Raw genomic sequence first — 26,532 nt, 5'->3', positions numbered from 1 at the left:
TAGGGAGTTGTATCTGTGGAATACCCAGTTGGGTCTGGGGAATATTTCCTTCATGGATATGGGTGTTACCCTCATCATCTTCCTCATCGATCGAAATTAGATCCATGGTCTCATCAAAATAGAAATCATTATTTTTGGGGGCGGCTAGAGCTTCGTTAAACGGTTTTAACTTTTGTCCCTCCGTTATCAGAGGATGGGTTGCAGTGGCTTGCGATTCATGCTCGATTGCTTGGTGAGAGGACAAGCTATGGATTTCAGCAATATCCATGCTTGCGTCACCTGAATCTTCTTGACTTTTGATCTTTTTAATGCTTCTTACCAGATGATCTTCTTCCTCTTGGGATTTCGTAACTGGGTCTGCGTTGCAATTCTTTGGGTCACTCATTATAGAGAGAGTGAAAGCTACCCAACTTAAATCTTGTATGATGCAAATGTCCGATGTGATAAAGTTAGGATTATGATTAAGATTTGAAAGTTAAAGCTATTATAATGATTAAATGGTGTGAATTTAGCCAAAAATCAAAATATACGTGTGAACTTATGGTAGATCTAGTTGTACACAACCATTCACCTTAATTTACGTCATTCGTTATTTTTTTTAATTACAATTATATCCCTCAATCAAATTACTTGTACAAAACTCAAAAATATATATCTTATTACACATCATTATACAATATTAGCTATTGCCCCCCCGCCGCCTCAACCCATTTCCACTTCCATTACCCTTTTTCCATTCGCATCGTCCATTCTCTCCCTTTTATCCTCAATTGTGCTTGCTTATTCTTTTTCTTATTATTTTGTAAGGGAAGGTTGTATTAAAAAAAAAAAAAAAGGGATGACAAGGAAGAGGGACGGAATTTCAGTAACGAGAGAAGGAATAAATTAATTATTTAAGTATTTTATTATACCTTAACAACAGTTCATAAAGGTATTATTAGCATGACTTAAATTGAAACTTTAGTTTTAATATTAGCATGACTTAACTTGAAACTTAGTTTTAAATTTTATTCAAACTTTACTTGTTTATTTATTTTTTATTTGTGCATGTTCAGTGTAGAGTACCCTTAAAAGAACAATCAGTATGTTTGATTTCAGTTTTTGAATTTAATTTTCAAAAAATTAAGTTTTTTATTTTCACGTTTTTTTGATTTAGTGAATATTTTTTAAATTTTAAATATTTTTTTTACTTTTTTAGATACACTTTACTTAGATATATTTAAATAGTAAAATATTTATGAAAAAATATTTTAAAAAATTAATAAATACGCAACAATATAAAAAAAATGTACTGAATTTTTATATTTTTTTCGTATCTTTTGGTATTGAATGTAATTTTTAAAGATTTTTTTTATAAATATTATATTTTTTAAGTGTATTTACATTATGTGTGTCTAAAATTTTTTTTTAAAAAAATTGCTAAAAATATTAAAAGAATTTATTGAAAACATTAAAATACAAAAAATAAAAAAGTAAAATTTTCTGAAAACTATTTTCTCAAAACAAGAACCTAACAAGCTGATAATTTAATTGTATTTTTTTATTTTTTACAAAAATACCCCAAAAAATTAACATGTTGGTAATTGGTGGGCCTAGTTTGGGCCATGCGCCCAGGCGTCAATAAGACTTTTTTCAAACAGCCCAAACACAGATGCCCAACCAAACGGTCCCTTCACAAGCCGTGGATAGAAGCCGAAACTCTACTTCTTGTACTTTTAACATCATCGCCGCCGCAAGTTCTCCCACATTTCATCTCCACCTGGTTCAACACCAACCACCGATCCAAAATCCCAACCACCATACACAAAAATCGAAGCTCATCTCACTCTGGAGTCTCTACACACATCTCGGAAACTCGATCTGGTAATCCTAATCGAAAATTCATTCACATTTTTTCGAAAACTCTCCAATTAGATCTCTCCGATTGAGGTTTGTTTTAGCTATATATGTATATCTATTTGTTTGATTTGGTTTGTATGTGTTTGATTTGGTGTTTGTTGTGATTTAGGGATCTGAAAATGGAGATGGAGAGGGAGCTGGTGGAGTTGTTCGAAGCGGCGAAGAAGGCGGCGGACGCTGCGGCGATCGACGGAGCTGCGTCGGGAGGTCCGAAGGTGGATCGATGCATCGATGTGCTGAGCCAGCTCAAAAACTACCCGGTGACGTATGATGTTCTTGTGTCAACGCAGGTATCAAATCATTCATTTATTGTCCTGTCAAAGTTCTCTCCTTTTCGATCTTTATATCGTTCAGAATTAGGGCTCAATTTGTGATTTCTTGATTTTTTTTAGAAATTGTGCTGCTGGAGAATCTGATTTTTTTAGGAAATTTTATCATGTTTGGTTATTATTGACCTTCACATGTGAAACAGTGGAAAAAGTGTCTGTTTTTGTTGGAAGGAAGGTATAATTTTTCCATGTTTGGATTAAGTGATAGCATTGTTTCCCAATTTATCTCTTCACAAGTGAAATAGTGGAAAAGTGCCTGTTTTTTGTTGGAAGAAAGGAATAATTACTTTTGTGCGTATATGTGTGTGTATATTGTATTTTATGTAAATGAGATAACATATACATAAAGAGATATGCAATGATATACTTGTGAGTGCAATGTTGTTTGGATAACAAATGTCTTTAATTTTTTGTCAGCAAACACGAATTCTCTCCCATTTCTATGGAAATACTTATTTATTGTTTTTAAAACCAAATACATGTCATATTTACCAAACTTATGTTGTTTTAAACTTATTTCCCAAACTTATGTCGTTTTGTGAAGTCATTTAACTGGACATTAAAAAAATATTATACTAAATTATTTGAAGTCATGTTTTGAATGCACAACGTGAAATGCTGTTTGGATAATGAATGTTTTAAGGTGACATGCAATGTGATGAAAATGATACAGATTAAGGTTTTTTAGATTATGCTTTTATTACTCTCTTTAATTTTTTGTCAGCAAATATGAATTCTCTCCCGTTTCTAGGGAAATATTTATTTATTGTTTTTAAAACCAAATACATGTCATATTTACCAAACTTATGTTGTTTTAAACTTATTTCCCAAACTTATGTCGTTTTGTGAAGTCATTTAACTGGGCGTTAAAAAAATGTTATACTAAATTATTTGAAGCCGTGTTTTGAATGCACAATGTGAAATGCTGTTTGGATAATGAATGTTTTAAGGCAGCATGGAAATGTGATGAAAATGATATAGATGGAGTTTCCTTAGATTCTGCTTTTAGTATTCTTTTTAACTTTTTGTCGACAAATATGAATTCTCTCCTGTTTGTAGGGAAATATTTAGAGTTTTTTTTAACCAATTCCATATCATATTTAAGCCTTGTTTGTCATAACCTAAAAAGTCAACAAGTCAAAAAATTACTATCCTGTTTAAGTCACATCGTCTTATTTAAGTCACATCGCCTCTTTAGCACATCACTTCAAGCCCAACTCATACCCAACACATATTTCATAAAAAGTCAAAAAGTGCACTTATTTAGAATATTCAAAACAACCCCTTATCAAACTTATGTGGTTTTCTAAGAAGTACGGACACGACACGAACATGACACGGACATGTAAATTTTTAAAAAATACAGGACACGATAAGTTGGAAACACGTGCAACCATATAATTTTATAAATTTATTATATGTTATATTTTTAAATATTTAATATGTATTTTATGTCAAATATTTAATTTTATCAAATTTTTCAACCTTAGGTATGCTATTTTACTTAAAAAAATTAAAATTTTCAGTGTGTCCTTAGCGTGTCCCCAGCGTGTCTCTACATGTCCGACTCTTTGTAGTGTCTCCAACACGTGTCCACAGTGTGTTTGGCATGTGTCTATATCTGACACGTGTCGAACACTCGCACGTGACCTCTGGAGAGGTGTCCATGCTTCATAGGTTGTTTTAAACTTAATTCCCAAACTTATGTCGTTTTGTGAAGTCATTTAACAAGACTTTAAAAAAAATTTACAATAAATTATTTAAAGTCGTGTCTTGAAGCACGTCGTCATTGTACTTAATGCTGAAATATTGTTTGGATAACAAATGTTTTAAGGTGACACAAAGGCTGAGTATATGTGATGAAAATGATACCGATGGAGTTTCCTTTGATTCTGCTTTTTAGTATTTTCTTTAATATTTTGTCAGCAAATACAAATCCTCTCCCTTTTGCAGGGAAATATTTAGAGTTTTTTTTTAACCAATTCCATGTTATATTTACCAAACTTATGTTGTTTTAAACTGATTTCCCAAACTTATGTCGTTTAGTGAAGCCATTTAAGAGGACGTTAAAAAAAACTACAATAAATTATTTAATGCCGTGTTTTGAATGCACAATGTCATTATACTTGTGAGTGAAATATTGTTTGGATAACTAATGTTTTAAGGTGACATGGAAACTGACTGAATACCTGTGATGAAAATGATATAGATGGTGTTTCCTTTGATTCTGCTTTTAGTATTGTCTTAAATTTTTTGTTGGCAAATATGAATTCTCTTCCGTTTGCAAGGAAATATTTGGAGTTTTTTTTTTAAAAAAAAAATCCAAATCTATTTCATATTTTCCAAATTGTTGTTTTAATCTTATTTCCCAAACTTATGTCGTTTTGTGAAGTCATTTAACAAAACTTTAACGTAAATTTACAATAAATTATTTGAAGTCGTGTTTTGAATGCACAATGTCATTATACTTATGGGTGAAATATTGTTACGATTTTTGTTTGGGTTACGCAATTTGCTTCCTTTGTTTTTCTTTTTTGTAGAGGATCCCTCATCCTCTTCTCTTTTTGATTATCAATAAAATTCTTTGTTGTTGATCAAAAAAAAAAAAAAAAAACCTATTGTTTGGATAACGAATGTTTTAAGGTGACATGGAAACTAATACATGTGATGAAAATGATACAAATGGAGCTTCCTTAGATTCTGCTTTTAGTATTCTCTTTAATTTTTTGTCAGCAAATATGAATTCTGCCCCGTTTGCAGGGAAATATTTGTAGTTTTTTTTTTAAAAAAACCAAATCCATGTCATGTTTACCGGACTCATGTTGTTTTAAACTTATTTAAACTCATTTCCCAACTCATGTCATTTTAAGTCATTTAACAGGACTTCAAAAAAAAATTTATAATAAATTATTTGAAGTCGTGTTTTGAATGCATGTCATTATACTTGTGGGTGAAATGTTGTTTGGATAATGAATGTTTTAAGGTGACATGGGAACTGACTGAATGCATGTGATGAAAATGGTACAGATGGAGTTCCCTTGTATTATGCTTTTAGTATTCTCTCTTTTTTTTTTCTTTTTTTTTTTTCCGGGGCAAATATGAATTCTCTCTCGTTTGCATGGAAATATTTAAAGTTTTATTTATTTATTTATTTATTTTTAAAATTTTTTAAAACCAATTCCATGTCATGTTTACCAAACTCATGCTGTTTTAAACTTATTTCCCAAAATTATGTTGCTTTGTGAAGTCAGTTAACAGGACGTTAAAAAAACATTACAATAAATTATTTGAAGTCGTGTTTTGAATGCACAACGTCATTGTAGTCGTGTTTAAAAACACAACTTTAGTGGTGAAGTCACTTTAAAAATAAAAAAGGACCTGCCTTTGTAATTATCTTTGAAATAGCTCGTTTTAAGTAAATAAGATTATAAGATTAACAAAGACATGCTTTTGGTAAAAAAATAAAAGAAAACTCTAATATTTAGTTTCTCTATTGCTATTGAAAATGTGCCTGCCCTTGTGGTCCCATTAGATTATAAAAGTCGGCGAGCATTTGCTATATGATTTCTGTTACATTGTACACGTGCTAATTGTTAAATTTTGCTTACTTTGTTATCAACTTTGGGGGCTTATTTTGTCTTTATTCAGAGGCAATATTGCTTTGCATGTACAGTAAGATGAATAGGGATGGGGAGTTTGGGCATGTATGTGTGTATATCTATACTATGTTACACGGACTCTTCAAAATAAATCAAATACCCGTATCGGACACCCGACACTCGGACAAGGGTATGGGATATGTGTCGGATACTTTTCAATAGATACTTCTTATATAATTGTATATAACACTATTATTATATGAACATATTGTTGTATAATTGTTGTAAGTGTCATTTTAACACTGTAAGTTACATATAGTATCATTTCATCTCACATACTAGATTAAAAATATGATATTTTTTTGCCGAGTCCGATCTCTAGATACATACCCGCACCCAACACCGGTACTCGAGTCCATGTGACATAGTATCTGTATATATAGAGAGGAGGTATGTATGAGAAGTGTAGGCCACTGGGTTTGGTGGCGGTGGTACTTGAGGCTGCAGTTGTTTTCATGAAGAGAGGTAGAAACCAGGTTTGGTCATTCAAGTAACTGGGGCTGTACGGATTTTGGAAATGTGATTTTGATTATAGGTTCAGTCAGTGATTCGGTGGCAGGCATGTTGCTGTGCTTACCTAATCATGCTTGCCTGACAAAATATAAATCAAGAGAGAAAGAAAGAAATTGAGGAAACATAATGATGGGAAATTTTCTGGCTTGTTATGCATGGAACCAACTGAAACTTTTGCTTAATTATATGTTCAAGAACTGTATAAATAATTCTCTATTTCTTACACAACATGGTAATGCATGGTGATTGCTGATGAAAGCACTTGCTTACGTTTCTCTTTCTAGTTATTATTATATGACTATAAGATCTAAACCCATTATAATGAAAAAGTGGGAGATTGTCTAGGCTGGTTGGTTGGTCTGCTCAAGGATTGGCTGTTGACTTGGTGAATTAATTAAGAATTTTAACATGTTTATATCATCTATATTTAGATCTTTATTTTTTTGTTGGATTTTTCATGTGATGTCAAATTTCAGGTTGCAAAACGGCTTCGACATCTAACAAAACATCCTGCAGAGCAGATTCAGACAAAAGTTTCTGATGTGCTCGACATTTGGAAAAAGATAATCATTAATGAAGCATCTAGAAAGAAAAATGATGGCTCCGATATTAAAAGTTCAAAAAAGACTGAGGTTACAGAGACAAAGTCTGTCAAAGTTCAAGAGGTTCGTAAACCTGGAAGCTTTTCAAGATCAGAGTCTATCAAAGTTGAGAAGAAAGTGGGGGCTGTGGATACTGTCAAGGCGGGGAAGATACCGAAGGAAGAGAAACACGTAGTTTCAAAAACAGAAACTATCAAGGTTGAGAAGAAAGTTGGGACTGTGGATAAGGCTGAGAAGACTGATTGGAGCAATACTGTTAAGGTTGAAAAGATACCAAAGGAAGAGAAACCGGCTTCTAGCGCAAAGAAACCATCACAAGCATGTAATGCTCCCCCAAAGCTGAAATCATTGCTCAAATGTAACGATGCTGTGCGTGACAAACTTCGGGAACTTCTGTTAGAGGCCTTTGCCAAAGTTCCTGAGGAGGTCAATGAGGACATGAAGGATGACGTAGATGCATCTGACCCAATGCGAGTTGCTGTATCTGTAGAATCTGTCATGTTTGAGAAAATGGGTCGGTCTAATGGGGCCCAGAAGGTCAAATATAGGTCTATAATGTTTAACCTCAAGGATCCGAAAAACCCTGATTTGAGGAGAAGAGTGCTTCTTGGACAGGTCGAGCCAGAGAGGCTAATCAATATGACCCCAGAAGAAATGGCCAGTGATGAGAGGCAACGCGAGAATAAGCATATTAAAGAGAAAGCTTTATTTGATTGTGAGCGTGGCGGTGCACCAAAAGCCACAACTGATCAATTCAAGTGTGGTCGTTGTGGTAAACGTATGTGCACTTACTATCAACTACAGACTCGGAGTGCAGATGAACCAATGACAACATTCGTAACTTGTGTAAACTGTAACAACCATTGGAAGTTTTGTTAGAATGATTTCCAGTCGAATGGCTATTCACTATTCACGTGGAATGGTGAATATTCTCGAGCAAGGTTCTGCAGTTGTTCTGATCTTTTCCTATTCCAGAGACAACCCATCCATGGATATGTATTTCTTCCAGGGGTCATTTATTGTAGGGGATACCTCACCTATGGTGGTGAAGCGTTTAGATTTGGAGATTATGCCGAATCCTAGGTAAGGCACATTTTTCAATTAATAGACATTAGATTTTCGTTCACTTAGTTTTTCTATTTTTATGTTTGCTTGTACCGGTTGTGAAGAACTAACATTATGCCAAGTCCATAAAATGTTTTTAAAATTGGAAGACAAATTTTAACTTTTTCAGTCTGTCTATATGCACATGCTTGTTTTAAAACTTCTTTTGTTTTCACTTACATGAGCGAGTTGTGGATATGAAATTTATTCACATTTTTTTGGCCTTGCATTCCAACCTTTTATGTTCTAATTATTTGCGATAATTGCTTTATTTAGATTGTTGATGTTGATGATACATCACTTTTAAACCTTGAACCTTGTCTAAGTTGCTTTGTATGGGTGCATGTCAATTGCCTTGTTGGGATGAACATATCTAGGAAAAAATTGGTTTACAGGAATAAGCATTAAGGTGTCAATGGTCATCATTTTTATGGCTTGGAATTTTTTAACATCCGGGCGAAGAAGGGGTAGTCCAAATGCATAGGCGCTCGTCATTGCTGGAGAGGGTTAAATGTAGGCATTGTGCACAAGTTGTTTACGTCATTGCTGGATCGGGAGAGGGTTAAATGTAGGCATTGTGCATAAGTTGTTTACATGATTTGAATCGGGACAATCATATACTGTGTGGAGTTGTTTCTGGGGCGAGCTGTCTGAAGTTGTTTACACAGTTCATGATTTGAAATTGTAATGTTTAGGTGGCTGTAATGGAGCAACTTTACTTGTTTAAAATTGTTTACAGTTGTGACAGTGCAAGATAATTCTCTTATGGGGAGAGTTTGTTTCATGGGATTGACACCATGTTTAATAGATTTATTAGTCCATTGTTTGGTTATAGAAGTAAAGATCAAACTAATAATCAAATTCATATTATTTTCTGTGTCTCTATCCAGCCCGTCCAAATAAACACCCTATTAGAAATGGCAACGGGATGGGGCTGGGCTGGAGATTACACTCTCCATCCCAATCCCCAAATGTAAAAAACTCCCCGTCTCTACCCCTGATCCCCGGTGGGAAACCCGAGAAACCCATCACCACCTGGCTCCCGACCCCTAACAGTGGTTGGGTTTCCTCAAACCCGAAAAATTCCCGACCTTTTTATTTATTTTTTTTGAGGCAGAGGGAAGAACAAAGATCTACTATAACAACAACAACAGAGATGACTGGAGATCTACTACAACAACAGAGGTCTACAACAACAACAACAACGGCAAATCTGATTGGAGAAATAACCAGAGATGAACCAGACAGCGGCAATGAAGAGATCGGCAAAGGCGAGTTTGGTGTCGGTGGAGTCTTCTTCACGGCGTCCCATCAATCTGAGATCGGTGGTGATGGGAAGAGGGAGAGGAGGACAATGGGATTAAGCTTTGAGGGTGGGTCAGTTGAGGGTTTAGAAGATTGAGAGAGAGAGAGAGAGAGAGAGAGAGAGATAGATAGGTGTGTGTGTGTATGTATGAGAGAGGTCTCAGCTCAGAAGATTGAGATAGATATAATAAACCAAAGCCTAAACATATATATATCATTGGGGCGAGGCCGGGGGCAGGGGCACATATCACTGTGTCTGGCCCGAAAATCATCGGGAATCTGTTTTTTAATACCAGTCCCGGTCCTATGGGGAGTAATTTTCGAGGAAAACCCAGCTTATTGGGATGAGACGGGATGGGTTCCCGTCAGGCCGGGTTCAAATTGCCATCCCAAAACTTGCTTAGTATTTTCAACATATTTTTTTGTGTTTTTTTTGGGGGTCTCTATGTGGAATTATGCCAATAGCTTTCTGAAACACTTCACTCGCGGCAGGAGCATCAGGGGTGTTTGGGAAGAAGCTTTTTTTGCTTAAATAACACTAAAAGACAAAATAGGCTAAAATAGTCAATAAGACAAAAGGTCACATCAAATCCATAATCATTTCACTTTTTCTCTAACAAAAATTACATCTAACTATAAAAAAATTCAACTAGCTTTCCAAATACAAAAATTTTAACTTCCTAAAATAGTTAAAAATTAAAATAATTTACTAAAATAGCAACTTTTCAAACATCCACTACGAATGTTATAAAATTTAATTTTTTATCAACGTTTTGTTTGTTTCAGTGAAAAGCATTTTTTATGTTTTGTTGTGACTTTATAGTGGTGGTTATGCAATGGCGTTGATAAGATTTTAATTGGGGAAATGTTTTCTGCTGTACCAAATGCTAGAAAATATAAATAAATAAACATTTTCTGATAAATGTTTCCACATTTCCTTATAAATTTAAAACTGCTTTTCAAGAACAAGAGACACCAATAAGGTTGAACAGCTTGGGAATTTTTTCAAGAGCAGGGCAAAACAAACAGTTGTCATTATTATACTAGAAATACAACAGGATGTTATACTAACAATTTGAAAATGGAAAATTTTAATTTAACAAGAAAGTAAAATTTCATTTCTCTGTATGAATTTCTGAACTGGGACTTCTCACTGGGCTATTATCATCTTTAGATTCACTTCCCTCCTCCTCCTCGTTCATGTCCTGAATGAAGATGATTTTAAATAACATTTCAATCATTTCCAAAATTTAAAATTAATTTAGAAAAAAATTTAAAATTAAAAGACATTCATTATTGTCGTATAGTTTTGTCTTTGGATTAATTATACTAATAGTCCTCAAAATATACAACATTATGTTACATTTTCGTTTTCGCCGTTCAAAAAAAAAAAAAAAAATGTTACATTTTCGTTTTCAATCTTTAATTTTTCATTTTTGTTTTCCAAAGTATGCTATAAGTTACACTTTAGTACATGTTGTTCAAAATGGAAATTCCATGATACATGTTACATATTTTTGTGGTGCATATTACGCTTTTTTTTTATTATTATTTTTATGGTAAATATTACATATTTTTTGGTAAAATTAAAAAAAAAATGTGTAACATTACCTTAAAATATATTTGGATAAAATGACATGTAATACAAAATGCTTAACATCATTTCGGAATCACAAATTAATATAACTTTACCAAAAAATCACATAATATTTAGTATAAAAATGCGTAACAATGGTGTATATAGAAAAAAAATACATTTTTGAAACGTATTTTTGTGTTACATATTTTTCCCATAAAATTCTGAGAATTCTTTTCCACCTTTTATTGATTTTGAACAGATTGATATCGTGCATATTTTGAGAACCAAGGTAGAATAATTAAATATTGACAATTAAGGTGTAATGGAACGTATACTTTGGAGAGAATTTATGTAATAAACCGTTTTTCGGAAAGATTTTTAAAATATTATTTTGGTATTTATTTTTGTGAATCAAAATTTTATTTTTTGAAGAAAAAAAATGATAAAAATTCAACCAAACAGTGGACTTTGATTTTGAATAGCGTTTGTACTTGCCTGTGATTGGTCTTCCTTGATCGCCCAGTTCTGTTGCTTCTGTCTCAGAGATCGAAGCGGAGATATTCTCTGATTCAAATATTTCACCAAAGAAAATCAAAAAAATGTTAAAACAAGTCAACAAAAACTCAAATGAAACAGTATATCAAATAAATCAATCATTAATTCCCGTTTGGTAGCTGAGAAAATCGCAGGAAAATCAAGTAGCAAAAAACAAGAAGCTCAGTTCAGCAGAATTTGCATTTTCCGAGTAACCAAACAGACATTTTCTTACCATACACGAAGATTTGAGTTCCTTCAGCCGAAACAACCTATCGACCTCGATCTCAAGAAGCTTCTGGACCTCACCTCTGTTCACCATCTCCTTCAAATTCGTCTCCATCACCAAATCCCTCTGTCTCAGCATCTTCTCCGTCTTCTCTCTGTCCAATCTCAGCCGTTCGATCTTCTGGCGGATCGCGCTCAGCTCCTCCGCCAGGGACACATCGATTGACTCAATCTTCGCCGGAGCGGCGTTGACCAGATGAGGATTCTCCTTGTTCGAATCGTTTATCGGTGAGATCGGGATCCAATTCTGGTTCGACTTCTTAGGGTTTGATTGGTCGTTGTTGATCGGAAGATTGGATGAAGAATTCCTCGGCTGAAGTGGTTTGCGGCCGCTTTTTGGCCGTTGGATCTGATCACCGGCGAGTGGAGATGGAGCTGTCAACATTCTACCCACAGAGAGAGAGAGAGAGATGATTGATGGGGTTTTGAATTTGAAAGGAGATAGGCGGCTAACGGCTACTATATATATATACATTAAAATAGGAAAATTACAATTTACGCCATGTTTGGCAGGTTGTTTTGAGACTATTTTACTCACAAAAAGATAAAATAGGTTAAAATATCAACAAGATAAAATGTCACATTTAAACTATAATAATTTCATTTTTCTCTCATAAAAATAGGTTAAAATATCAACAAGATAAAATGTTATATTTAAACTATAATCATTTCATTTTTCTCTCATAAAAATTAAAAAAAGTTAAAAAATTCATTCAAAACGAGATTTTTTAGCCTAATCTAAAAATTCAAAAAGCCAACCCACATTCCAAACAAAGGCTAAGAGTTTTGACAAAATAATTAAAAATTTTAATATTAATTTATCATTGATTTAAAATTATTTTTATTAGCTTACATTGAATTGTATTTGTCCTATTAAAAAATGAGATTTAACAGAATTCATAGTTTTTTCTTTTGATAATCAAGTATCTGATCACTTTACACATACCTCGACTAATTTCAATGACAATATGATTTGGGATATAGTCTTCGTGAGATTCTACTCTACGATCTATTTGTAAACTTTTTAGTTGCCTCTCTCGTAGTCCACATTCACTTAAGATATGAAGTTTATATATTGGAGTTGAATTTGAATATATTATTTTTGTTAAAATTTTTAATTTTTTTATTTATAATTACGTGAGAGACTTGGTGTTCTAGAGCAATGCTAGGTACTCATAAATCAAACTCAAACGGGATACTCAAAATTTGAAATGTTGGGATCAAATTCATTTTAGTTATGATCCACTAAATTTCAATTTTCAATCTACACAATTCACATTAGATTTTGGAAAGAAAAATGCATGAGAGCTCGAATTTTCAACGGCTCGAATGCCCCGAATGCCAAAACGACATCGTTTTGGCAAAAAATTTTTTTTCTCGTTTATATCTGAACACAGAGGGAAAAGGCGAGAGAGAGAGAGAGAGAGAGGAGGAGAGAAGAGAGACGGAAACACACAGAGAGAGGCAACGGTGACCGCAACGGTGACCTTGCGATTTAAGACTCTGTTTTTCCTCCTTTTTTTTTTTTTTTTTTTGGCTCTGAAGATGAAGATGATGTGTTGATAATGGTGATGTTGATGAAGATGTTGTTGTTGATGATGATGTGTTGATGAAGATTTTGTTGTTGATTTTGATTTTTTTTCCCTCCTAGTAAATCCAGATCTGAAGGTGAAGGAGAAAAAAAAAAATATTGGCTGATGATGATGTGGTGAAGATGATGTTGATGAAGATGTTGTTGATGATGATGATGTTTACCAGCGACCAGCTTCTTCTCTCCTCTTCTTCTTCTTCAGACAAACGAGAAGGAAAAAAAGAAGAAAAAAAAAAATCCAAAATGACGTCGTTTTGGATTCGGGGCAAATTCGAGCTTGAAAATTTTGAACCCTGTAGCAGCTCTGTTTTGGAAATTATTCTGAGTTTAGTTTCTGTACAGAAAGCATTTCTTAAAAATTTGAGTACAATTCAATTAAGTGTCTTCATTTCTTTCTTAAAACTCAATTTACGAGACTTAAATTGAATTTGAGAAGTCGATAAAAAGTTAACTTTTTGATTTTTTAGTTTTTTTACACAAAAAGTCATAAAAAAGCCAGCCTTTTTAGTCAAAAAAGTCACCAAAAAATCAAAAAAGTCAAAAAATTAATTTTTTACTAACTTTTCAAAACACCACTCAATTTAACTTGTTTATTTAGGGTTGTCGATCTATCACATGCTCGCCCTAATAATTTGTTCTCTTAATTTTTAGCTGTCTATGGATTGATTATATATATATATATATTTTAAATTATGTAATTTTATTATATATTTTTTCAAATAAATGAACAAAGAGGGATATCTTATTTGGAAGAGGCTTCCTTCCATTAAACAAGAAGGTTTAGTTGAGGAGATTGTAAACTCATTTGGAGATGGTCTGAATCGTTCATCTTCTTGGATCAAAAAATATAGTGCCGTTTTGGGAACTAAAATAAAAAGTCACATTTTTGTCAAAATGTCCAAAAACACAAGTGGCAAAAACGCAACAAAATTGGTTTGGGAAGTGCCAAAAACGCAAGTATGAAATTACAAATTGGGACCTATGACAAAAAAATAAAAAAATAAATTTTTTATGTTGGGTAAGGATATTTTGATCATTTTAATTTGATTTGACACCATAAACAAATATTAAACTAAAAAGCCAAAAGCCAGCTTTTTACCAACTTTCCAAATCACTTTTTAAAAAGCTAAAAAAATTGGTAAAAAGCCAAAAGTCAACTTTTTACTAACTTCCCAAAACACTTCATAATTTCAAATTATATGTTCCTCTGTCTTATCATTTATAGTAATACAACCTAATTTTTAAAGTTAAAAGCTATTTTAAAAACAGATTGTATTATTGTAAATATGTTGTGCTGAATATTTTTCTGTCAATCTATGATAGCTGGGTGGGGAGCCATCTTTCAAAAGTATGATATCACTTTACAGTCCCGTTACAGAGCCCGAATAATTCATGTGTGGGTCAAAATTCAAAACGACGTCGTTTTGGGTTTTAAATTATTATTATTATTATTAATTTTTTTTCGCAGTAAGAAGAAGAAAGGAGAAGAACAAGAGAAGAAGAAGAAGAATAGCAGAACCAGAAGAAGAAAAGAAGAAGAAGAAAAGAGAAGAGGAACAAACCCAGCAAAACCCAGCAAAATCAAAACCCAAAACAAAAACAAACCCAGCAAAACCAGAGAGAGAGAGATCAAACCAAAATCCAAAATCCAAAATCAAACCCAAATCCAGATGATCAATCCATTGATTTCAGACGATTACCCTTTTCTTCTTTTTTTCTCTCTTTGAAGATGAACACACAGAGGGGAAAGAATCTGCAGATTTTTTTTGTTCTTGATGTGAAAGAATCTGTAGATTTTTTTTTTTGTTCTTGACGTTGATCAACAACATGAACATCTTCATCAACATCCATTTTGATGATGAACAAGATCTGTAGACCCAACGAGTTCAGAAAAATCTGCAGAAAAACGCAGAAAAAAAAAAAACATCAAAACGAATGTTGATGAAAAAAATTTGCAGAAAAAAAAAAATCTGAACATCAACATCATACATTCATCAACAGCAAAAAAAAAAAAAAAAAATTAAAATTAAAATTGTCGAATCCAGATCCACAAATCCAGATCTACAAATCTGTTCATCAACAAATCATCAATCCAGATCCACTAGAAAAGAAAGAAAGAAAAAAAAAAAAGTAGAGAGAGTAGAGGCGGTCTGCTTCCATGTCTTCCTCCTCCTCCTTCATCACTGTCTTCTCTCTTCCTCTTCTTTTCTTCTTCTCTCTTCCCTCTTTTCTCCTTCTCTCTCTCTCTCTCTGCGTTCGAATGCAAGAAAAAGAAAAAAATAAAAAATAAATCCAAAACGACGTCGTTTTGAGTTTCAAGCCAATTTGAGCCAACAGTATTTCGGGCCCCTAAACATTTTTGTATCACTTTAGGTACATTTCATAGTCAAGAAGAGCTTTATCTGAATGTTCTTGCTCCTCCATAGATAGCTAAAGCTGTGTAATAATCTAAAAATTCTTAAAGTAGCTTGAAGAATAAAGTAAAGGTTTTTGGTTTTCTTTGCTTTTGTTTGAACTGCAACTTCTTTTTAAATGACATGTCCATTTCAATGAAGAAAAATGATGTCCAAGGAGATGGAATTGAAAATTTTCTATAACAATTTTTCTTAAAAATACAGGGATTTTTTTTTTTTTTCCCCCTCAATACAATGGTGATATCATCTCCAAAAACATATTACTATACAAACATAGTTAACTTTACTATACACGTGAAAATTATCAGATTATTAGTTATAGTGACTATCTAATTGTGTGCAAAGTTCAATAATTTGTCATATATATATATATATAAGGGAGAAAAAGCTTAGGACCCTCATGAGCCTCAAATGTGTGTGATTAGTTTAGGTGTGTTTTTGTTTTTGTTTTTTTTTTCTCTCTCTCTCTCACATAGGATGATATAGGGGTTGTGGGGTTAGGTTTTTGTGAGGGTCTCAATCATTGTTCATATAAGGGTGTTAAATGAATCAAGTTACATGAGTTCAACTCATATTTTACTTGTTAAAAACTTATTTCAGATTGACTCACCATGTAAATATATAAGGCAAGTGTGAACGCAATTTTAAACCCGTTTTGTTTTTAATTCAAACTTGAATAATCTATTACTTGACTTAATAAGCTTATATATAAATTATAAAAAATTAAATTACTCGAATTTAACTCGTCATATATTTTACTTGTTAAAAACTTATTTCAGATTGACTCACCATGTAAATATATAAGGCAAGTGTGAACGCAATTTTAAACTCGTTTTGTTTTTAATTCAAACTTGAATAATCTATTACTTGACTTAATAAGCTTATATATAAATTATAAAAAATTAAATTACTCGAATTTAACTCGTCATGTAAACAAACAAACTAACCTTAAACATAAATTCAAGGTCGTTAAATTATCAAATCAAATTTAAATAATTTGCTAGTCGGTTGGTTTTTAGCCTTAGTCATGTGCGAGTGGAGGATGATAAATATTGCAAGTTGTTAGATAATAAGTAGTTGAATTTAATTCTTTCAAAATCAAAGTAAATGGGCCTATTAGCTCAGCTGGTTAGAGCGTCGTGCTAATAACGCGAAGGTCGCAGGTTCGAGACCTGCATGGGCCATTTCAAATATTTTTGCAACTTAAATTGTTCGAAGTTGCCCTAACTTCTATAATTCAGAGTGTAGCTTGGCCAAACAGGCTTTAAATTTGCTCAAGTTGCCCTAATTTTTTTTTGGGCTATTTTAGTTCAAAAATCAATTTATCAAACATGACCATAAATTATCAATATGTCTTAATAATTAGATTTAATAAAGTTAATTCTAATAAAGTCATAACTAAAAATAATTTTTTATGATGTTTTTTGTATATTGCTAAAAATTAACAATTAGTAACTTTTTTTTATCACAATTTTTATAAATTGCCTTTAAAACTTATCGTTAATGATTTTTTTTCTGAAGAATTTTTCAAACTATGGCAAAAGTTGAAAATTAGTAATTTTTTAATGACAATTTTGTTTAAACTGTCGCTAAAACATATAATTAGTGATTTTTTTGACAATTTTCAAACTATTATTGAAAATTAACAATTAGTGATGTTTTTTAATAATACTTGATGAAAAATACCATTAATTATCATAAATTCTATTGGACAATAAATTCACCTATTAGGATCTACACATAAATCCTTTTATTTATAATAAATTAAAAACATATAAGTTAAAAAAAGTGATTATCAAATAGCTGAATCAAAGAGCAATGCTGTCTACAATTTAATGATAATTGTTGATACCGACAATAATAAATAATGAAAGAAAAAGAAGTATCAATTATCAAAATAGAGCATGTCTAGATTCAATAGTACTTGTTTGGACCCAGCTGTATTTTCTTTGGTTTAATTGTATCAAGATCCTTTCAATTATTTGTGAATATCATTTTATTTTTTGTCTTAAAATTCATACATATTGACCCTTAATTATGAAAATCATACAAATACACTCCTTTTCCACCACGGTAGACGATCCCACCATGGTAGACGATCACTTTCAAACTCCAAAAGGAACATATTTGTACAATATTCATAATTAAGGGAATTAATACATATAAATTCATAGATGAGAAAAGTAAGATAATATTGATTAGTAGTTAAGGAACTCTTGTGTAAATAACTCGTATTCTTTTGTTGTAAGGTCACATAATTAAGGAAGTCTTTGTGTAAATAACTAATTTTCTTTTGTAGCAGGGTCACCTATATATGCTATTATTTACAGTTTCATACTTATTTGAGGAACTATTTTCAAAAATTATTTTCAGAATTTCTTTTAAAAACAATTTTAATTGTGTGATCACTGAGAAACCAAGCACAGAATGGCTCTAGACACTAAAACAATACCATCATTTAAGCTGTAAGTTTCCATTCTTTCATTGCTCAACAGCTTTGTTCATACATAGTCACTGTATAAATATTTACTTTCTGTATTTTCGCATATAATAATTCAAAGATCATCATGATTGAGAGCCGTCTCCAAATCCGAATGAATCTTCTTCTTACAACCCCAATGGCATCTCCAAGAACACAACGAATTGAAGCTCGTAAGCCTCCTAGACTGCAGAGATATGATATTTGAAGTTGCCGGAGATTTTGAAAGAACAATGGCGTACCCATCATCCATGTTATCAGTCCCTTCAGGAAACAACTGCCACAGAAGGCTTCCACCGCCACTCCCTCCTTTCTTGGTCGAGTTCAAGAGGCTGTTGTACACTGTGCTTATGAGGGTGTCCCTAAATGATGAATTGTAGCCGGGGTCTTTTGATGAGACGCCAAACTCGCCAAATATGACTGGCATGTTGAGGACGTTGTCAGCGTCGTCGATGTGGGCTTGCATCCATGACTTGATGAAAGGGATGTGGGCGTCAGTGATTGATTGTGAAACCCTTCATCAAAGATTTCATATTCTTAATTAATCATAGGCTTCCATACCCATTTTGAAAAGAAAAAAAAAGGACATTTAAATACAAATATGCACTTGCTGATGCACAAAGCCACATTCATGCAATAGTAATCAAGCCCTTAAACTAAATTTTTGCTTCATTAAACCCTCTAACTTCCTAAATTGGTTCAATGTAGCTCTTTTGCTACATTCAATCTACTTTTGGCCATTAAAATTAATCAATTTTTTTTTTTCCTACCATCAAAAAACAAAGGAAAAAGAAAAGGAGAACCAACACCCTTCCCTTCATCAGCATAGATTTCTGATGCTGTTAATGCATTTTTTTCTCTTTCTTTCATCAGCACAGATTTTTGAGGTTGTTAATGGATTTTTTATACCAGGAAAACAGATTTTAGTGTTAATTCTATCAATTTATGCTTTAAGTTGGGCCTATTCAACATAATTAATTGTCGAAAGTGGACGGAATATAACAGGACTAAATTGAACAAATTTGAAAAATTTTAGGCTCTATTTGCAAAAAAAATTAGTTCAAGGGCTTAATCGAAAAAAAGGTGCAAAGTTTAGGGGTTCTAGTATAATTTACTCTTCATGCAAAATCGACTAAAATCATGTAACATTCTAAAAAAATGAATCAGAATTCAGAATTAGAAATTTAAGGTTTCATTCTGGTACGAAGAATTTTCAATGAAAAATAATTACCAAGAGTCTGCATAAATGTGAACCGAAGCAAAATCAACACCAAGAACCTGGTGGTGCCTGACAAAGTCAGTTCCAACTTGTTGAGCATATGTGTTTGGGTTGAACTGAACCCTGTCAGGCGTCGAGGGACCATAAAATCCTTCCGACCCAATCTCCAACAAGTGCTTTGGATCGATGCTTTTCACAAAGACCGCCATTTCTTCTATCCATGCCTACAAAACAATTAGCGCTGTTGGTTCATGTTTCATTTTTCAACTCTGCGGAAATGAAAACAATGAAAAGTTTGAGAACACAATCATTTTCAAATCAAATTCTGTTTCTTATGAATCCAAAATTCTGAAAACTCTGAGAACTATCTAAGATAAATACTAAAAATGCTCAGGAAATTTTCTTGAAAACAGTTCCACCATATATGTTGTTTGTAAAGTGGTTTTCAAACGTGATACCAAACATTTACCTAATTTACTCGGACAATAATTGCTCTTAAGGTAATACATTTCCTAACCAGTACGAGCAAAAGATCTATAGTTTTTCACATTATGTAAAATCTGACTTTCTTGCGTACGAGTGTGGTTTAGTGCCTTTTTTTCATATTTTTTTAGCGTTTGGTATGATAGAAAACAAAAGTACATAGAAAACATTGATCAACGGAACACAAGCCTTTTTGGGCGAAAAAAGTTTCACTTTTAAAAAATGGAAAACATTTTCCGGACCAAACGCTATAAAAAAAAGGCTTGTGTTCACCACCACCGCCACCGCCACCACAACACCACTAATACGATCACTAACACATTAGTTTCAAGTTGCAACCAAATATAAGAAAACATTTTCTATAAAAAAAATTCTGTAGAAAACATGTTCGGTAGAAACAAACGGAGTGCTAATGTAAAATCTGGGCTGGTAAAGGAAACAAACCTGCAGTTTAGCCCCAGAAGAATCTGAGGTACACCGTGGTTCATTCATTAGTTCCCACGCAAAAATTGTAGGATCATCCTTGTAAGTAATGTTGGTGATGGTATTCATTCTATTAAGCACTGTCTACACAAACAAAAAAATATTGGGAAAGGGAGTAACAAAATTAGACTTGATACCGAAAGCAGAAAGATTTTGATGATTCAACGTTTTCCACATGCTGTTCAAAAAAAAAAAAAAAAAAAACTACATACATTAAACACCATCTAAACAGTCAACAAAATATTGGCGGAGAGAGGGAGAACCAAAATTAGGTTTCACACTGAAAACATAAAGATTTTGATGATCTAGCTTTTTCCGCTTACATTAAGTACCGTCTACAAAGTGAAAATGATATAGTAGATAAAACATTGTCCAATGTCCATATCAAAATTAGACTTCGTACCAAAAATACAAAGATTTTGATGATCTATAGTTATTTCCACATACATTAAACACCGTTTACACAGTCAACAAAATATCAACCAAAATTAGATTTCATACTGAAAACACACTTTGATGATCTAACTTTTTCCATGTACATTAAGCACTGTCTACATGGTCAACAAAATATTGGGAGAGACGGAGAACCAAAACCATATTTCTACTGAAAATACACAGATTTTGATGAGCTAGCTTTTTTCACATACGTTAAGCACCGTCTACACAGTCAACAAAATACTGGGAGAGATGGAGAACACTTCATTTGAAAAACACAGATTTTGATAATCTAGTTATTTCCACATACCAATACAGCAAGACCTGACTATTGCAAAGTTGCTACTCTTAACATGTCTGTGACAAACTTAAATTTTGAGGCCATATTAACTTTATTACTTAAAAAAACTGAAATATAATTATTAAATAGCTAAAAGCAGCAAAGGGCATGCCTTAACATGGGCCTTGTAGTAGCCTCTGAGAGTAGGATGAGAGAAGAAGTCATCATCCGAAGTCAAATTCAAGCCAGCAGCTTTACCCCATTTCACATATTGTGCTTTTCCACCATATGCATCCCAGTTGTTAGTTAATGACAATATCAGCCTTACCTTGTACTTCTTTGCTTCACTTACAACAAAATCCAAGGCCTGTAATTCATCGAAAAAGCAATCAAATGCCTACATTTACAGTTATTGTTCATGAAGCCTTGAACATATTTATATATATTTAAACTCATTGCCCAAAGCCTAACAAGAAAATCATATCAAAATGCATACCAAAAATAAATCCCTTCTTAACACTTCCCTTTTACAAAGGCTGCCAATAGTAAAGTCAAATAAAAATCCTCCTTATCCAAAGGTTCTCAATAATTTAAGCTTAAAACAGCCTTCTTTGTCTAAAGGCCTAGTAAAAAATAAAATTTCATTTTCTGCATGCCCAAATAAAAAAACTTTCTTTGTCCAAAGGCCCCCAAGTATATAGGCTATGAATGATACTGAATTTCAATTATAAAAATTAATTTTACATTAAAAAGTTATAATATAAAGAAATTGAAAATATCATTTTAACATAAAAAGGTCTTCCATTCAAATTTCGTCTTAGGCCTCATTGAGTGGCGGGCTTTCCTTGTGTTGAACGTAGATAACTCCTAGCAGTTTACTATTTAAGCAAATCGGAAAACCAGCTTTCCGTGGGAAATTAGAAAACACCATATTTTGGAGGTTGAACGAGAAATCCAAAAAATCCCAAGCCCAATTGTTTGGTTGAGTTTTTAGAACTTGTTTTCCAATTTTTTTTGTTGAAAAATTAGAAATAGTTTGACAAAAATAAACAACAAAAAATATTTTTTGAATTTTCAAAAATTATGTCCACCCCAAAAACAGAAAAAAGAAGAAGAACATAATGAGTTTTTTTTAATTTTAATTTTTCAACAAACTAGTTTCAGAAAACAGACTCTGAATACTTGAAAAAGGCATCTAAAATACAAGTCATTTTCCTACAGTGGGCCGCTTTACTAGTGAGCACTCTATCAAAACCCATGATAAATCAATCTTCCACAGACACCAAAGATGAGACTCAACGCTACAGAAACATTGTTGAAACAGCACAAATTGAGAAACTAATATGAAATTTAGACAAAGGAATCACCTTGAAAACCTCTTCATCATAAACAGATGGCGATTTTTGAAGAGCTCGCCATTGGCCATCGTTGAAAGCCCAAGTACGACAAACAGTTAGACCCACAGAAGAAGCTTGCTGAAACACCTCAGTGACCTTTCCTCTAGTAGATTGATCCGCAGCAAATACCATCAACCAGTAAGTGTTGAATCCATTGACATAAAAAGGTTGATCATTAACCACGAATTGGCTCCCCTTTTTCTGCACCATGGTCCACTGATCATCTTCCATTGTGCCCAATTCACAAATCCTACACGCGAACAAAAACATCAGATCAATACAAACAAGAACATTTATGTTCCATGTATACATAAATACCAAGAAAATACATTAATCCTAAAACAGTGAAATTTCTCATGAGTACCCATGATTCATGCTTTCATCTCCATTGACCCCAAAATCATTATAGCTCAAATTTGAGGTAAAAATCACAAGGACAGCAGCCCAAAAAAATATTTTAAATCCCAAGTTTTGATCATGGGTATCCATTCTTTTTGAGCAACAGCCACAATTCAAAATTTCCCTTCAACACTAGCATATATATATATATACATGGAGATATCTAAGTTTTCAGTTATGCTTGGCAGCAATTAATGTTAAGATACACTCAAGAGAAGTGTTAATGAGGGAATAATGTCTCTACCTTGGAAGCAAAGAAAATTTTTATTTCTTTTCTCAGCAGTATTGTTAGCTGTCTCAAACAAAGATTACACAAATGGGAAAAAAAGAAAAAAAATAGTAGTTGAAATGAAGTTTTCTCTTTTCTTCTTCTTCTCTCTCTTTTTTTTTTTTTTTTTTTTTTTTTTTTTTTTTTTCAGTAACTGAGAAAGGTGTAAGGATATTAATAAGGGACTCAATTGTTGAAAGCCACAGAAAAAAGAAAGGTCCCAATAAAGCAATGCACTAAGGCTGTGTTTGGGTTAAGAATTTGAGGAGTGAATTGAGGATGTGAAGGAAATAAGAAGGAAAAAGTGAATAAAATATAACATAAATTTGTCGCATTTCCCTTTCTTCCCTTTCTTTTATTTTCGCTCCGCAAATCCCTTTCTCAAATATTCCATCCAAACATAGCTTAAATATTTTAGAGTTAATTACACCAATGCCCCGCCCCCCAAAACAAAACTACTAGTAAATATGAGTTTATCACATTTATGTTTGAATCCGTACATTTTGACCACTTCAACCATAAAAATGCATCACTACCCTCGAGAAATGAATTATTTATATGATTTTTATATTTGAAAGAATTAAAAAGATTAAACTAATATTCACCAATAATCAAAAAGGTCTTTGTTGTAATTAATTGACCCAATATTCTAATAATTCTTAAATTTAAGGATGTTTTCATTATCAAACTCTAGTTCAGATGTCATATTCACTCCATTTAAATGGACAAAAATCAAAGGAAGACTTTAATTACTACTACATATTATCTACCCGTCTATTGCAAGCATATATAGGTACTTGGCTTCAAAGCATAAAACCCACAAAATAAAAGTGCATTGCAAATACTCCATCCTGCAAAAAAAATAAAATAATAATAAACAAAAAATAAACTTTTCAAACGAAAATTACACTCTAGAGAGAGAGAGAGAGAGAGAGAGAGAGAGATAGATGGATAGAGAGAGAGAGAGAGGGGTTGTGAAAAACCCATCTTTGTCTTTCAACATTTTGTTACCCATTTCGGTTATTTTGTCATGAATGATGAAAAACCCATCTTTTCTCTCTCAACATTGTTATCCATTTCGATTGCTTTGTCATAAATGGTTTCCCTATCTTTGTGTTGCTCTCTCTCTCTCTCTCTCTCTCTAACAAATGCAAGAAGGACAGAGAAAGAAAGTGAAAGTAGTAGTAGAAGTAGAAGGTGTACCTTTCCTCCTCAACTGAAGCAGTCATAACTCAAAGCAAACTGGAACGAATTCCAATTCCAATTGATATGGGAGTCTGTAGACTCTACTCCCCGGCACACCTATGCTTTTCTTGTTAGACAGAAACTGCTTTTTTTTAAGTCGGAATCAGCTTTTTCCAATTTTTTAGCTTTTGATTTTTCAGAAGAAAATTACCGTAAATATGTTAATTGAAAATGATAAAAAGAAGCGGAAAAAAAAAAAAAATCCTTCAAAAAATCGAGTTTTAGATTGTTTTTGGTATGTTGATTAACTTTTTAACTTTTTAATTTTTTTAATTTTTTTTTTACTATTTTAGTATGAGACTAAAAAATTTTATTTTGGATAAATTTTTTAATTTTTTTTTACTTTTACAAGAGAAAAAATAAAATAATTATGATTTAAATATGACATTTTATTTTATTAATTTTAATCTATTTTATATTTTGATGACCTTTTTAAACCAAAAAATTTATAATAAACGTAACCTGAACCAAACGAAATACTGTGCCCATATAATTCTTTATATTCGGAGAAATTCTAATAAACACACTTTGTGAAAGGGGTGCATCATATTATACCATTTCCTTCTTAATTGTGACCATTTTTTTTAGTTATAATATTGTTTTAATTATGATTAATGATATCTTTAATTATGGTTCATATTTTGTTTGGTTATGACATTTTTTTTAATTTTTTTAGTTATAACTCAGAAAATATAAAATTATACAATTTTCTTCTTTAATTATAATGTGCCTATAATACACACTTTTTAAGAAGTGTACCATAATGTTTCCCTTATATTCGGTCAATTTAATTTTTATATGAATAAACTACTAATACGTTTTATCAGATAAACAGTTTAAATTATAAAATTAAATTTAAAATAATTTTCAAAATCACAAAGGTCCACAGCCCTTTACTGGCCAAGAAGATAAGGTAAGTATTTTGTTAGAGATCCTCCACTGTAGAAGAGAGATTGTATTAAAAATAAAAAATAAAAAAGTGAAATTGTATTTCAATAGAGTAGTGAAAAAATAATTACAATTTCATAACAATGCACCTCTCCTGTTCGTATGTATAGTGCAAATTCATTCTTGTGCTCGGTGCAATTCTTCTTGTACGTAAGAGTTGCACCCAAAAAAAAATTCATTTATAATGTAATTTTTTTCCTACATGTATTTGCAATTTCACTGAAAAACAAATAGGCATACTTCTTTTTGCAAAGATCAAACTCTATTTATAGTTCTCTTGTCCACCAAATTGCACAAACCCTAGCTACCAACTAGCTAGGGTTCTTTTCAAGCCCAATTCCCATAGAATTTTTATCTCCATCCTCTATTCTTATTATTATTGTTTTCTACTTTGGTTTTCTCGTTTTGGTTTTCAAAAATTCTTATTTTTATTGTTTTCTACTTTGGTTTTTCTTGTTTTAGTTTTCAAAAATCGCAGTTTGTGAGTGTGATGATTTGCATGACCCGAGGTTTTTCTTGTTTTGGTTTTCAAAAATCACAGTTTGTGAGTGTGATGATTTGCATGACCCGAGACAACGCAACAAAGCACAGCTAATTATCGATCCACCTGATATGGATGATGAACTTACATTGTCACATTAAGTTTTGATACCTCTCAATTGAAATGGGTAACTATTATTATATTTTAATAATAAATAATGATAAAATGTTATATTAAACTTCAACACATCGTTTAATTTTTAAATTAAATTTTAGAATAAATTACAAATACATTTCCTAAAATTTGATTAAAATACGAATCGCTCCTTTACATTCTATTTTCTAAGGTTTCTAATTTCATAACAAATCGCTCCTTTTATTAATAAATTATCAAATCAATTGACAATTTTAATGATGTTAAAAATATGTTTCAATTAATAATTTAGGTAATTTTATTATTGTATTTTTTTATGAATTTTATTTTTTTTAATTAATTCTGTTAAATAAAAAATACTAACAATGAAGTATTTGTAATTTTTCAAACCACATGAAATAATTTGTACTTTAAACAAACCTCAAGAGGTGTATTTGTAATTTAC

At 32.2% G+C, this 26,532-nt stretch overlaps 3 protein-coding genes and 1 non-coding gene across 9 annotated transcripts; 2 read left to right on the top strand and 2 right to left on the bottom strand.

Moving 5' to 3' along the window:
• The first annotated feature begins 1,636 nt into the window (after positions 1 to 1,636).
• TFIIS (transcript elongation factor IIS) lies at positions 1,637 to 8,266 on the top strand. Of its 2 annotated transcripts, none has more exons than XM_028239068.2 (3): positions 1,637 to 1,863; positions 2,009 to 2,189; positions 6,877 to 8,266. In XM_028239068.2, the coding sequence occupies exons 1-3, from the start codon at positions 1,652 to 1,654 to the stop codon at positions 7,879 to 7,881; spliced, it is 1,398 nt and encodes a 465-aa protein (XP_028094869.1). In that variant the 5' UTR covers positions 1,637 to 1,651; the 3' UTR covers positions 7,882 to 8,266. The 2 variants fall into 2 exon arrangements, with proteins under 2 accessions (XP_028094869.1, XP_028094870.1); XM_028239069.2 differs by having other exon boundaries at positions 1,651 to 1,929.
• Positions 8,267 to 10,306: 2,040 nt separating this feature from the next.
• LOC114294873 (myelin transcription factor) lies at positions 10,307 to 12,263 on the bottom strand. The gene is made up of 3 exons (XM_028239051.2): positions 11,760 to 12,263; positions 11,486 to 11,554; positions 10,307 to 10,616 (listed from the first exon to the last, which is right to left on the bottom strand). The coding sequence occupies exons 1-3, from the start codon at positions 12,195 to 12,197 to the stop codon at positions 10,527 to 10,529; spliced, it is 597 nt and encodes a 198-aa protein (XP_028094852.2). The 5' UTR covers positions 12,198 to 12,263; the 3' UTR covers positions 10,307 to 10,526.
• A 4,664-nt stretch (positions 12,264 to 16,927) lies between these two features.
• On the top strand, positions 16,928 to 17,001 carry TRNAI-AAU (transfer RNA isoleucine (anticodon AAU)). Its single transcript has one exon. It is a non-coding gene; the product is annotated as a tRNA-Ile (tRNA).
• Positions 17,002 to 18,274: 1,273 nt separating this feature from the next.
• On the bottom strand, positions 18,275 to 24,654 carry LOC114294855 (mannan endo-1,4-beta-mannosidase 6). 5 transcript variants are annotated; one of them, XM_028239019.2, is made up of 7 exons: positions 24,464 to 24,615; positions 24,031 to 24,111; positions 22,564 to 22,843; positions 21,369 to 21,563; positions 20,443 to 20,565; positions 19,528 to 19,739; positions 18,275 to 18,811 (listed from the first exon to the last, which is right to left on the bottom strand). In XM_028239019.2, exons 1-7 carry the CDS (start codon positions 24,487 to 24,489, stop codon positions 18,373 to 18,375), a joined length of 1,356 nt encoding a protein of 451 aa, XP_028094820.2. In that variant the 5' UTR covers positions 24,490 to 24,615; the 3' UTR covers positions 18,275 to 18,372. The 5 variants fall into 5 exon arrangements, with proteins under 5 accessions (XP_028094820.2, XP_082747278.1, XP_028094821.2 ...); XM_082891152.1 differs by lacking the exon at positions 24,464 to 24,615 and adding an exon at positions 24,272 to 24,412; XM_028239020.2 differs by lacking the exon at positions 24,031 to 24,111 and having other exon boundaries at positions 24,464 to 24,654.
• Positions 24,655 to 26,532: the final 1,878 nt, after the last annotated feature.

This window comes from Camellia sinensis, chromosome 10, assembly GCF_055761805.1.
Source record: "Camellia sinensis isolate YWXY chromosome 10, ASM5576180v1, whole genome shotgun sequence".
In the NCBI taxonomy this organism is placed as follows: Eukaryota; Viridiplantae; Streptophyta; class Magnoliopsida; order Ericales; family Theaceae; genus Camellia; species Camellia sinensis.
This window is presented reverse-complemented; position numbering and strand designations above follow the sequence as displayed.

Coding starts and splice junctions, on each gene's coding strand:
- TFIIS (XM_028239068.2), top strand. CDS start 1,652: ATGCCCAACCAAACGGTCCCTTCACAAGCCGTGGATAGAAGCCGAAAC. Junction 1,864..2,008: donor CATCTCGGAAACTCGATCTG/GTAATCCTAATC, acceptor GTTGTGATTTAG/GGATCTGAAAATGGAGATGG. Junction 2,190..6,876: donor ATGTTCTTGTGTCAACGCAG/GTATCAAATCAT, acceptor GTCAAATTTCAG/GTTGCAAAACGGCTTCGACA.
- LOC114294855 (XM_028239018.2), bottom strand. CDS start 23,082: ATGGATACCCATGATCAAAACTTGGGATTTAAAATATTTTTTTGGGCT. Junction 22,844..22,957: donor GATGAAAGCATGAATCATGG/GTACTCATGAGA, acceptor GTTCGCGTGTAG/GATTTGTGAATTGGGCACAA. Junction 19,740..20,442: donor CTTCTGGGGCTAAACTGCAG/GTTTGTTTCCTT, acceptor ATTGTTTTGTAG/GCATGGATAGAAGAAATGGC.
- LOC114294873 (XM_028239051.2), bottom strand. CDS start 12,197: ATGTTGACAGCTCCATCTCCACTCGCCGGTGATCAGATCCAACGGCCA. Junction 11,555..11,759: donor AACTCAAATCTTCGTGTATG/GTAAGAAAATGT, acceptor TATTTGAATCAG/AGAATATCTCCGCTTCGATC. Junction 10,617..11,485: donor TCAAGGAAGACCAATCACAG/GCAAGTACAAAC, acceptor ATCTTCATTCAG/GACATGAACGAGGAGGAGGA.